General features: G+C 37.3%; 1 protein-coding gene across 1 annotated transcript in view; it reads left to right on the top strand.

Annotated features, from left to right (window-relative positions):
- LOC106937399 (brain-specific angiogenesis inhibitor 1-like) overlaps nt 1-12,875 on the top strand; it is a gene marked incomplete at its 5' end in the record, with an annotated part of 85,030 nt that overhangs the window by 27,786 nt on the left and 44,369 nt on the right. Inside the window, 5 exons of the mRNA XM_015018900.1 lie at nt 587-695; nt 2,372-2,515; nt 10,003-10,078; nt 11,918-12,020; nt 12,132-12,175. Coding sequence (XP_014874386.1) covers nt 587-695; nt 2,372-2,515; nt 10,003-10,078; nt 11,918-12,020; nt 12,132-12,175 — 476 coding nt within the window. The remainder of the gene's footprint in view (nt 1-586; nt 696-2,371; nt 2,516-10,002; nt 10,079-11,917; nt 12,021-12,131; nt 12,176-12,875) is intronic.

The raw sequence follows: 12,875 nt of genomic DNA, 5'->3' as shown, positions 1-12,875 counted from the left end.
GCTGATGGCCAGTAGTTATAGTGTATTTTATGATGCATTAGTGTCCACTTCAGTGGTCTGTGTGCATTTATAACATAAAAATGCACAAGAAGCACAAGAAAATTGCTTTTAGATAGCTGTCCACTGTAGTGACCACTATGAAAGGGTTAAATGACGAAGAAGGCTCAGGCGTTTAGCAGATATTTATGTTTCACATGAAGTTTTGCAAACTAGAATATGCAAAATCATATTTTTGTAAATGGAAACTATTTTAGCATCAGAGACATTGACTGAAAACAGAAAGCACTGACAGGATCGAAATGGTTGATGCTGCAAAACAACTGTTGGTGAATTTTATGTTTTTTTCTTTTGAACAGTGTTTCAAAAGTGTTTAACACTGGAAGCATACAACTATTAAAGCAAAGAATTGTACCAAGTGAAGCTAAAGCTGGTTGCAGTCTGGTGTGGGACGCAGCATGGTTCTCAATCAACAAGCAACAGTGGGACGTTGTCTGTGTGTGTTTTACACTTAAGCAGCAGCTCAGAATATTCTTCTCATATTCCTAATCTTTTCCTTCTTTCCAACTCTCGTGTCTGTTTTTCTCAGCTGGGCTCCAACATCAAGGAGCTGTTCCGTCTCATGGAGGACTTTGTGGATGTCATCGGCTTAAGGATGAAAGAGTTCCGTGACATGTATGAAGTCACCGATAACCTGGGTTAGCTTCATCTTCACGCATTATATCTATCAAAAGCATCTTCTTTTTGTTGCTTTTCTTTCTCTAAAAATAGACTTCTGTATTAAAATATCATCTGACCTAAAACAAAATTCTTGAAACAATATTGTGCAGTTAAGAACTAATTCAATGATAGAGCTAACAGCAGTGGTTTTAATGAAAATAAATCAATTTATTTTCACTAAAATAAGTTGTATTTTTATGAAAATAAATTGATTTATTTTAATCAATTAGGGTTAACCCTAACCCTACCCTATTACATGTGTAACACATTGATTATAAAGATTTTTTAGTTTCAAGACAAAGTGAACCTGAGCATGAGTTTAAATATTAGAGTTTTAATATATCAAAACATCATAAAATGTTTACTCAATTGTTTTCTTTAAGTGGATCACTGGCTTAAGTGGATCACTGTGATAGGCTGAGTGTTGCTTTTTGTGTGTTATGGAATGAACAGGTGTGTTAAAACAACACTTTGGTGTTGAAATGGAAAGGCTTTGTGATCAGAGGAGTGATCTGATGTGTGACCTGTCTATTGTAATGTTGGCTGATCTGTGATTTCATAGGAAGGTTTTGTTTGATTTAGATTAGAATGGTGGTTTTCATTTTCCTCTTGTTTCAGGAATATGTTCTTTCTTAGGAAGAAGAACTATTTCACTTTTATAATATTTCCTACTTTTATCACAGGAAATAGCTATACAAGCAGAATGGTGAGGAATTGTGTTGTTTTGTTGTTGTTTTTTTGAGATTTTGAATCCAAATTTACAACTACCTGCTGTTTTCCTGTATTACCCATTGGCTGCAGTTGTTCAACTTTTCATTTGAAAAGGCATGAACATGAAATGATCCTCACAGAGGCCGCTGGTTACTGTGACCTCCAGATAAAAACTTGATCTCGATTGGAAGAGTACATGTGGGATTGAGGCATCAGAAGAGTCATGCTTACTTCAATGTCTGGAGCCAAATTGCCGCCTACGTCTTTTCAGGCTGGCTGACCTCTACTCCTCCTACACATTAAACATGAACCGTGCTATGTAAAGGATGCTCCTCCTCCTCCACGTATATTCCGCACTGCCATAAAAGTTTTTACTGTCACTCTCCTGAAAGGAGACAAGTTGTGAAGAATGTGACTTATCAGATCTGTCCAGAACAGGCTTGTTTGTCAGGATACTAGCTTCTTTCAAATAAAGATCTCTTGTATGTATTATTTATTTATTTATTCATAAAATATATTTGCATTTTTGGCTTATTTTCGCTGTGTATTCTGACCTATTGACAACATTGACATATAGCCTACCCCAAGTTTTTACAGTGTCTGAAAATGAAAACTTGAAGTCCCCTCTAAATACGTTTAGAGGATAAATAATAAATCTATAAGACAAAGAAAAAACCTTTGTCATTTATCAAAAAAAAAACTTAATCTTTCTCACCAAAATACCAGAAGTGGACAGGGTAGAACCAGGCTGTTATGTCTCAAGCTCAGACTCAATACAGCTTGCACCCAGGAGATGTTATGATTCAGTTCAGTTCAACAATAATGCTAATAATGTGTTGAAAGAGCGAGTGTTTACTTTTTATAGCAAATGTTGAAATTGTGAAGGCTCACATACAGTAGATAATCCATGTAAGTGTTTCAGTCATTATTTTGTCGATTACAGTTTTAAGCATCCATAAGCGTCCTGTGATGGATCAGGCTGACTTCAACTTCCCTATGAAGGGCTGGAGAGGAATGGTGGACTGGGCTCGGAACTCTGAGGACCGAGTCAGCATCCCAAAGAACATCCTGTCCACTGGAAAGCCAGGTAAATGCTGCTTGATAGATGCTCTTAAAAATGTCAATTCCAAACATTCTTCAAAATCTGATAACAGAGTTTAACAGAGTTTTTTCTCAAATACAGTCTACCCTGTATTTGAGAACAGAACGGCTACGTTGTGTGTTTCTTTGTGTGTGTTTATCAGCACAGAAAAGCAGACACATAGTGACAATTAGATAATTTGTAAAACAGTGTTTACAGCTATTAATCTGCAGAGCAAAGCCCCCCACTTAGATAAACACACAGAGAGACGCTCAGATTTAATGTTGCACATTAAACATGCAGAAGAATGGACGGATTCTACGTCACCTGCTGTTCAGCAGCTGCAAAAAAGGCTTGTTGTTTTCAAAAAATGACTTTTTTAAGATATTAATACAAAGCCTGCCTGCATGCCTTCACAATCTGATGACACTGAAATGCAAATAGCAGCATCCAGAAGCTTATTCTTGCTTACACACAAAGGGAATTATCCAAACATGACTTTAAAGCAAAGTTACTCTTAATGTGTAGGAAAATTCCATGTACATGTTTGTTAATAAACACAAACTGATTAAACTTCTCTTAGATTTAATCAAAAAATGTCCCTTCATTAGATCCTGGGTTTTCTTTGTGTGTAGGGTTATTATTTGATAGTCTGTTACATAATGGATACTCAGTTTTAATGAGGAAATCTCAGCAAGAATACACTCCATTTGTATTTTTTCAAGTTTTCCAGAATAAGTCTTCACAGCTTATAAATTGGGGGAAAAATATTCTGGAAAGGTTTAAATTACATAAGCAAAACAACAACAACAGCTCCCTGAACTACAACAGTTCAGCTCGTCTCTTAAAGAGATCTGGTTGAACTTAATCTAACATGTAGCAGTAATTGATGCTGCTACCCCTAGATATCAACTCAGTGTTGAGATGAAGCAACCAATCACAACAAGGAGGCAGGAGCAAAGCTGGTCCCCCAGCAAAAATAAAAAATAAAAATAAAAAATCCCAAAAGTGCAGATTAATATTCAATATCTGTTATCTTCTTGTAGTTAATTAATCTCACTCATTTCTCTTTTATATTATACAAGAGCAGTGAGTGTGACCACGCATGTACAGGCTCAATGTGGAGCACTTTGGACAATACAATGCATGATGTGGTCATATTCCTTGAGGAGAACTTTAATTGAGAAATAGAATTAAGGTCAATCTTCAGCTTCAAGACACAAAAACTTCAGAATATTCAGTAAAAGCATATAACACATAATTTTACAACCTTTTTAAAATGCTTACAGCTTCAACTCTTCTTGGAACACATTCCACAAGGTTTACAAGTCTGTTTCTGGGGATTTCTGACCTTTTTCCTGAATAGGATGTTAGAGGTCAGACACTGATGTGGGGCAAGAAGTCTGGCTGTCATTATTTGCTGTAATTTAGAATTAGGGTGTCTGATCAGGTTAGGTCAGGACTTTATGGAGTACAATTATGTCCCTCAACACTAAACTCCGGGAAATGTAATAAACTGCTTTATTACACAGGCATTCTGCCATGTTACTACACTGGACATCATTCAGCTCCTGAAAACAGCCCATTCTTTTAGGAGCAGTCTGCTTCCCCAGCTGCTGGATTGTATACAGATTGTATACACCTGAGCACATTTAAAATAATTGGAACACCTGAGTCTAAATTGTCAATTCTATTTTCTCAGGACATTCATTGGATGAGAAGCAGTGCTTTCCTGGTCCTGACCTCTAATCTGAGGATAAATTATGATGCTAAGAGATTCCGAAAACAAGAGAACCAGGGTTATATTATGATCAGTGATGTCATCAATGCCTTACTCTAATAAGACCCATTTTTTCTGTAAAATATAATCTAACACTTTACTATTTTTGTCATTTTACATAGTAAAAACATACATTTTTGCTTTCCTCTTGAGAAACATCTCATGTGTAATATCATGCAGCAACACAAACGTAAACAATGGAGGGAGGAAAGAGAAGCATGTTGGAAATAAAAGCATTATTTTGCGTTGGTGTCTGCTAAAAATGACAGCATCAAGGTATGTTGTTCCCTCTGTTCTGTGACAAAGTTCTGAAAGAAGGGGAGACAGAATAACAAGAGATTTCAGAACTTCACTCATGCAGCAATTTAATGCAAAAAGGACAGAGTGTCAAAGCCCGCTCGAGGAAGATGGAGCCTCTATCCATCAATCCCAGAATAAGCTTACGAGCTATTGCTGATGTACAGATCACAGTCTGCTTGAATAAGATGAGACAAACATTACAACAGGAAAAATAATAACTTTTCAATTATTTTTGTACTGTACATACATTCTTAGGCTTATGTCAACTAATGTGAATTTATATTTATTGTGACTTTTTTTTCCTGTCATTTGTAAATATTTCTCTATTGTCAGGTTTTGTAGTATTAGGTCAATTTTCCAAGTTATCTGGCTACAAAAGTTCAACATTGAATTTGAAAAAGACATTTGAGTCAAACTGACAAAGCAAGTCTAACAGGTGGTGTAAAGCAGAAAGCTGTGACAAAACATGCACGGCATGCTCTCCCACACAACCACCACCCAAACAGAAAAAAGCTGAACTTAGGTACAAAAATCAGTAAGTGAAGCTGAGTACAAGAAGCTGGCCTTAAACACTACTGACTCACCCTGATTCTCATGTTTAGGTTGAGGCGACCAGGACTGTTACTTTTAATATGAAACTATCTGTAAAGTAACTAAGTTACTTTGTCCAGGAGTAATCGGTAATCAGATATCAAGTTACTTTTTCAAAATAACTTTCCTGTCGCTGGTCACAGAAGATTGTGAAGTTAGTGTGTCAATTCATTAACCCACTAATCCTGCAGGATAAGGTGGATTTTCTCCATTTAAATGTGGCATGTTAAAACAGGGAAAAATTAAAACCATGCAGAAAACTGACCACTGATGGTTTGCATTGAGTGCTCCAGAACAACTGATTGTGAAATGACTCTTTCAGTGGAAAGTAACTAGACCCTTAGCAACTTTAATTACTTTCCTGCGCTACACCCCAAAGGCGGTCATTTTAAATGTATCCATAAAACTATCTAACATCCAGTTACTGACACCAGTTGTACCTCTCAGAGTCAATAATATATGTGAAGAATTATTACTCCCCCGGAAAATATTGTTTTTAATTGACTGGATCTTTCTGCATGCAGTTTTCAATTTTTACAACTTTCTTGAAAAACAAGTGTGTTTTGGTAAGACCTAAGCTTTCTATGTTGACAAACCGGCAGTTTGTTTCCCATCTGCTGACCCGTGCCGTTCCTTGTGCTAAAGAGCACTTTTGGGTGTTTATCAGTGAGTGTTGAGGCTCTTTAAAACAAGCAGGATACTAATGAGCCAGTCATTCCTAATCAAGAGTCAAGGGGATCCAATCAGGTGCAATTAAAGGTAATTTCCTCGCTGACTGAGGAAAGTGTCTCCCAAGCAGTAATATTCCACCATCAGCCAGCACATCAAGGATACGATTTTCACTTGTTCACATTGATGAAACGGCTTTGGTATCTTATTTTGGGATGTTTAAAAGGAATCTCACAAAATGGTGATGGACCTCCATTAATGTAGCAAAGTATGTTACTTTGCAAAACTGTATTTAAACCCCCCCCCCCAAAAAACCCATGAAGTTCTAATCATCTGTTGCTTGATGGTAACTGGAGTCTCACAATTTATTTATCTGTTTAAATGATAAGAAACATATCTAAATATTACACTTTCTAACCTAATATAAATAAAACAAAAATCTCACTTAATTTCTTAATAAAATGTATTTTGGCACTCTGTGTGTAAAGTGAAAGCCCATTTTATCATACTAACATAAATATATATGTACATGTATATTTTTATATGCATATACATATATAAATAATATATAACATGCATTGTTGCTTTAGAAATAATTTCTTCACTTACCTAAAGTTTTGTTATAAATCTACAAAGAATTGGTGCATACTGGTATAGATCTTTTTATTTCAGAGTTGATTCCATATGCTTTTTGCTTGCTCTGAATAAGCAAATGTATATTTTGTTCTTTCCTTTGGTCTTTCCTTTCTGAACCAATTGGTTAGAATCCCTCCAGACTAGTTGTTGTTGGGCACACTCGATCTGGCTGAGCACATTGCATTGGTGTGGCCAGAGAGTGCATGAGCAGGACACATAATACTTCATCCCCCTCACACTCCCACACATCTTGCTTGGTTCCCCTGTGATGCCCATGGGAGCTCAGTTGTTGCCTGGGAGGCACTGTCTCTGCATACTGCCTGGCACACTGCTGTGCGCTTCCAGGCTGTACTGGAGCAGAAGAGTTGGATGTCTTCAGATGGCCCGACAGATGGAGGCGTGTTTTCCTACGGTTTGGGTCTCGTTTCAGCCCAGTGCTACTGTTGAGTCCAGTTGTCAAGTTTTGATAAATCTCCTTTCATGCTGCTCTGAAATGGGAAAATTTATGAAAGCTAAAGCCATGTTTAGTAGCAGCTCATATCAGTGTGGGCCTCTAAACTACACAGTGTCCAGAGACCTCTGGAGGAGTTTTCTGAATAGGTTTTGTTTTGGTAAGTCAAAGAATGGTGCAAACAGAACCAGTGTTTGGACTGGTTCTAAAATGAGTGTGAGTACACACTCATTTTAAGTGAGTGTGTACTCACTTAAAATGTGAGTACACATTGTTTTTGGATTGTTGTGGAGAGCAGTCACATATATCCTGTTTGTGTGAAAGTTTTTTTCTCAAAGCCCATTTCATTGTGTTTTTGCCTTTGGTACTTTAAGAACAGACACTGAAATCTCTCTGACAATTGAAGTCACAGACTGGGATTCAACATCCTTTCCTTGCATCTAAATACATACAACAAACCTACAGCTGGAATATCTTTTGGATCATCAAAAAATTCAATTTGGGAGGCATAACTGAAGTGAAAAATGTTTTAGAATCTTCTACTGCAAAGGAGAGCTCTGGAGAACCTGGTATCAATTCCGGAGAACTTGCTCAGCCTCAGTTGGGTGTGACACATCTGCATCTACAGTGAGGCAGTAGAACAGCTGCCTTAGACAAGAAGATGGCCAGTTCTTTCCAGAAAGTCCTGCAGGAAGTTCAAGCTCTTATGCTGCACAGTGGCACAGTTGGTAGAACTATTCTCCCTGTGCATGCATGGTTTCTCTCAGGGTACTCCAACATCCTGTCACCACTAGGTAACTGAGTTATCTAAAGTGGTCCTTTAGGTATGAGTGTGTCGATCAGACAACAGTTCTGCTTTACAGGACATCTGTGCTGCCCTGTGGTAGACCACCCAATGACTGCTGGAGATGGACATCAGAACCCTTTAATGAAAAATAGATTTGACTGATGAGTCTTTCTCTGAACATTGAGTTTTTTTGGAAATAATTAGGATTTTCTAAATACTTGTCATAAGGTAAAGTTTGAAAAAATTTAGAGAAACGGTTCAAAGAGAGAAGGACCTGCAGATCAGGTACAACCTGATGCCTGAAAACCTCCTCATCAGAACAGGAAGAGGACATCCTCCGGTCAGGTTGGATGCTGTTTACTTTGTTGGAACCAGCCTGGGCTTCTGCTCTGGGTCATGTCTGTTCTCTCAGCTTTGTCTCCTCCAGCAGCCTGAGCTCCTAGGGAGGACTCTATCCTGCCAGGGCAGTTACTCTGAGGCTGGCCATTTGTCTCTTTGGAAGTCAGAACCTTAAAACAAAAATTATAAAATCTTGCCGAAAGATTGAATTATTTTGTAGTGAATATAACAACACAGTGACATTTTAAAGAAGTGGACTGGCTCCTAAATGGTGGCATAACATTAGAATTTTCTATAAGCGACTTCCTCTTATCATCTAAGTCAGTGGTTCTTAACCTGGGTTTGATAGAACCCCTGGGGTTCGGTGAGTCGGTCTCAGGGGTTCGGTGGAGCCTCTGCTGCGGAGGTAAAGACACACTTGTGTAAAGTCGTGATGACTCTCCCTACTTTGCCATCACTTGCTGCAGAGGATCACGTTACATTGCTGAGACAATCAGAGCTGCGAAGGAGCACTGATTGAAGGAGTTCCACTCTCAGCATGGATTTGAACTTGTGTCTTTAATTACTTCAGCAAAACTCACCGTTTTTACCAAATTCTGTAGCTTTTGGTGTACTTCTAAATCTGCTCCATAGTCGCATCTTTTCGGGGTTGGTACTGCCTCTAGTAGCGTGGGGGTGTTAATGCAGCTAATATAATTACATTACTAAATCAGAATACTGCAAAGTATTTTGTGTGTCGGCGCGGGGGGGGGGATAAGAAGGGTTCAGTGAATACGCATATGAAACTTGGGATTTCGGTACCTCAAAAAAGGTTAAGAACCATTGATCTAAGTTTAGTTTGATGATAGTCTCTGTTTTTTTCCAGTATGATGGAGCAGCATGAATCAGGGGAATAGTTAGAACAAACTGGCTCCAAAATCACTAAAGTTTTTGAACCTGTGGTCAGGATCTTTACTCCACTGAGAACCTGTTTTCAATTTTAAAACAATAAATGGAGAAACAGAAGCCAACAAAATGTGATCAAATCCAAGCACTAAGAATACAAAACTTAGTAATTATGACAATTATGAATATGCTGAATCATATAATGATAGGATGAACATAATGTGTGTGTTAAGAGTTTCTGCCATGTGTGAATTTAAAAAAAATATATCTTTTATGACTTATAAAAAGTTGCAAAATTGTTAAGACAAAAAATTATATATATTTCACTGCCAAAACCTAAACAAGCGTTTGGTGTACAAGATTATGTACAGCCTGAGAGTTTTGTATGGAAACAATGGATTTGGCATTGCAACCATTAGATAACACACCATTGGAGATGCATTTTGCACACACAGAAAAGTCTAAAAGTACGGTACCTCATGGACGGTGGACAGATCGACATCTTATTTAGTGAGTTTAAAAAAGTGTCAGAAGTTCTAATTTAAATCAGCTATCTATAGCACAGCAGTGTTAGTTTTTTAGGTTGGAAATGGTTAAGTCCCTAAAACACTCAGCTGTAACAGTATTTGATGCATGTTCCAGAACATTTTCTAATTAATTTCCTGAACATTCTGACGTTAACTCAGTTTATACATGCAGTGTAGCTCTGTTGATGCTAAAAGCTAAATCTCAGCAGCCATCCTGCTCTCTGACAGTCCCTTCTTCATGAAAGTCATCACAAGTAGCCACATTTGGAAAAGAACATGAAACCAAACAATGATTCTTGAACATGCCTATTCATTTACTAATCTATGAAAATGATGAAATCTATTTAGGTGTCCTTGACACGTGTGTCTCAGGTGTGAGGTATGGTGTTGTTTGGCTGTAGGCGCAGAGGCAGCATGGCTGACCTGCTCTCTCCTACACACTCAGCCATTCAGAATGCATCAGCAGTCTTTTCATGACTTTGACCTGCCAGCTCACCATGTCCTCACTTCTGCTCCTCCCAAACACAGAAGCAGACGATGACTCGACCTTCGTAACCGGCGTTGTTCTCTACAGGAACCTGGGCAGCATTTTGTCTCTGCAAAGGTAAGACTAAAGGGGATGGACGTGTACGCAATTAATCATCTTATGAAAATATGATGCTGCTTCTAAGGATGAAGAATGGTGTTCACATGAACCACTGTGACATTTTCAACACTGGAATAATTTTAGGATTTGTTGAAAAGTACTTTGAACTTACCTGGATGAGTTTCAGCTATTTGGAAACAATGATTTGGATACAGAAAGCTTTAGGTTATATTTTATAATAGAAAATTCTGTTACTGCACTGCAAAAGAAATCTGTAAAAATAAAAAAGGGTAAATTCATTGTAGAAATTTGAAGAAATTTTCAACTAAGACTTTAATATGTTTTTATTTTTTTCTACTTTATTTCAATGTCTTTGAGATTTAATGTAAAAATGTGGGCAATTTCAATTTTGGATTAACAAAATGGTGACTAAATTAAACGTAGCATGAAAATCTACTGGTCACATTTTTTATTTTTTTTTTACATTGTGGTAAAGTCAAGTAGCTTGAAATGTGACGGGAAGATATTTCTAAGTTAATGAACATAAATACATGTAAATGAGTTTCTGAGTCCAACCAGCTACATACAGCTGTGCTGACACTTGGAAATAGATGTCCATTATGATAATGTGCTGAAAGCATATAATATACTGGTAACATATGCAGCAGGAAAATGAGACAAACACAAGTTCACCCCCTCCACTGTAACTCTTGCTAAACTTTGGATTTCTGTCATTTTTTCAGTCCTCTGCCTCATTCTATATTTCTCATCTTTACTTTTGCATTTTCATTCCTAACCTCTTTCCTGTTCTGCATTTAATGTAACTCTCAGGGAAAATGACATGAGTCTGAAGCAAGAAACTAGATGACACAAATGTTTAAGTTGACTGATTGTGCTTCTAAGAGCTGAGAGTTTGATTGTGGGGAGAGGACACCATGATGATGTGAGTGAGCAGGAAACAACTACGGGCTGTTGACCATGTTTGGTTATTTTGTTTTTTATGCGTCCAGTAGCAATTCATTTTCCCCACATAGTCTTTTGCAACATGATTGATAGTTCATATGAAGGCAGACACTGCAATGCATACTAAGTAAAGAGCAAATAACCTAACAACAAATGCACTAAAATTCATAAAAGCTTTTGCAAAGAAATGCAATTCAGATTTGGGGAGAAGAAAATTACTTTTCCTAAAACATTTGAACTTTCCACTGGAGGTTTAACAGCCTGTTGGATCAAGTTTCAACTCAAGTTAAGTTTATTTGTGTAGCATATTATTTCACAGTTCAAAGTCTGTGGGTCAATAACTCATTGACCCACCTCAGAATATAATTTTTCTTTCAATATGTTCTGAATGTAATATATAAATATTATTTTTCATATAATCTCTCCATATTAGATAGCATCGCTTTAGTGTGATTGTTGTGATTGTGATAAAAATCCAAAACAAGCCTGATTTTGTAATGTCTGGAAACATGACTAAAAACTAGAAAGCTCCATCAATCTTTTCAAAACCAGACCCTGAAGTCATGTACTACAAAAGCATTTATTACCATCAGGAAGTAAAAAGTAATGTTATTATTTTAAAAAATAAACATTTACCTACTATAACCCAAACATTATTTGTCACTACCAGCAATAAAAACATTGATTTTTATTTTTGATTCTCAATTATAATCTGGTTGATTATATATAGCTGCTTTGGTGTTTTAGAAACCAGGAGGAAAACTCATCAGTTAGCAACAAGAACAAGTTCGGTGACCATTAGTGTATAAGTTATTAGTGCACTTTTAATTGGATATTTCATGTTATTGTGGTGTTTATTGTTTTTTTTTGTTTGTTTGTTTGTTTGTTTTGCAGAAACAACACTATCCTCAACTCTAAGCTTTTGTCAGTGACAATCAAGCCCCTCCCTGCTTCCCTCTCTACACCTGTTGTGGTCGAGTTTTCCCACCTACACAACGTCAGTAAAAAATTTCATGTCTGTTCTAAAGTCCTTTCAGATGTCAGAGTGCATGCCCAGTTGGTCTTAAATTCATTGTGATGATTCTGTTTCTCTGTTCCTCATTTGTAGGGCACTACCAACCAAACCTGTATATCATGGGATGAGAGCGACAGGTAATCTCCTCTTTGTTGCTGATTACCTACCGTACCCTGAGTTCCAATGTTCTCATGGGAGATATAATCATATATCTTGCTCCTACTGTCTCAATTGTGTGCATTTGGTTACCTTTGAGTTAACATTATGTTTTACTGACTAACCCATGTAAACTCTTCCCATGTCAAGAGGTCCGTATTGACCAAATTTTTCAAACTATAACTCGTATAAGCCAAAAAATGTATCATGAACAGAGACAAGGATTTGCCAGTCACTCTGGCAAATCCTTTGTCAAATCCTTTTTGAAGTTGTCTAACATGAGGAGGATCTTGTCCATGTTGTTGAAAGGTTCTGATGACATGTTGTGTTCAGTTGTGGGCTTTTCAACGAACATACGGAAACTGTCAACTTTGGCTTGGAAGTCTGCTGGCAGTTTCTGATGCAACAATGTTCTTGCTCCAAATCAGGACGGTCAGGAACAGTTCCTCTTCACTAGTGTTCTGATGATCTGTGCTATTTAGTCAGATTTTCCTAACATAGCCAGCAAAGTGTACAGCACAACAAAGCGGAAACGCCTGCAGTAAATCCTGGGTGATTTACATAAAGACCAGTTCTGCTGAGAGCTGTTGAAAGATCCTAAAGGACGACATCTTGGTCATTTTTTATTGGGATTCTGTTGCAAAAAACTTGTTTAATCGTGGAAAAGAGGTAGCAAACTAA

This window comes from Poecilia latipinna, unplaced genomic scaffold (genome assembly GCF_001443285.1).
Source record: "Poecilia latipinna isolate Pla-1442-1.1 unplaced genomic scaffold, P_latipinna-1.0 Scaffold2336, whole genome shotgun sequence".
Taxonomy (NCBI): domain Eukaryota; kingdom Metazoa; phylum Chordata; class Actinopteri; order Cyprinodontiformes; family Poeciliidae; genus Poecilia; species Poecilia latipinna.
The sequence above is the reverse complement of the archived record's forward strand: the minus strand, read 5'-3'. Positions and strand labels throughout refer to the sequence as shown.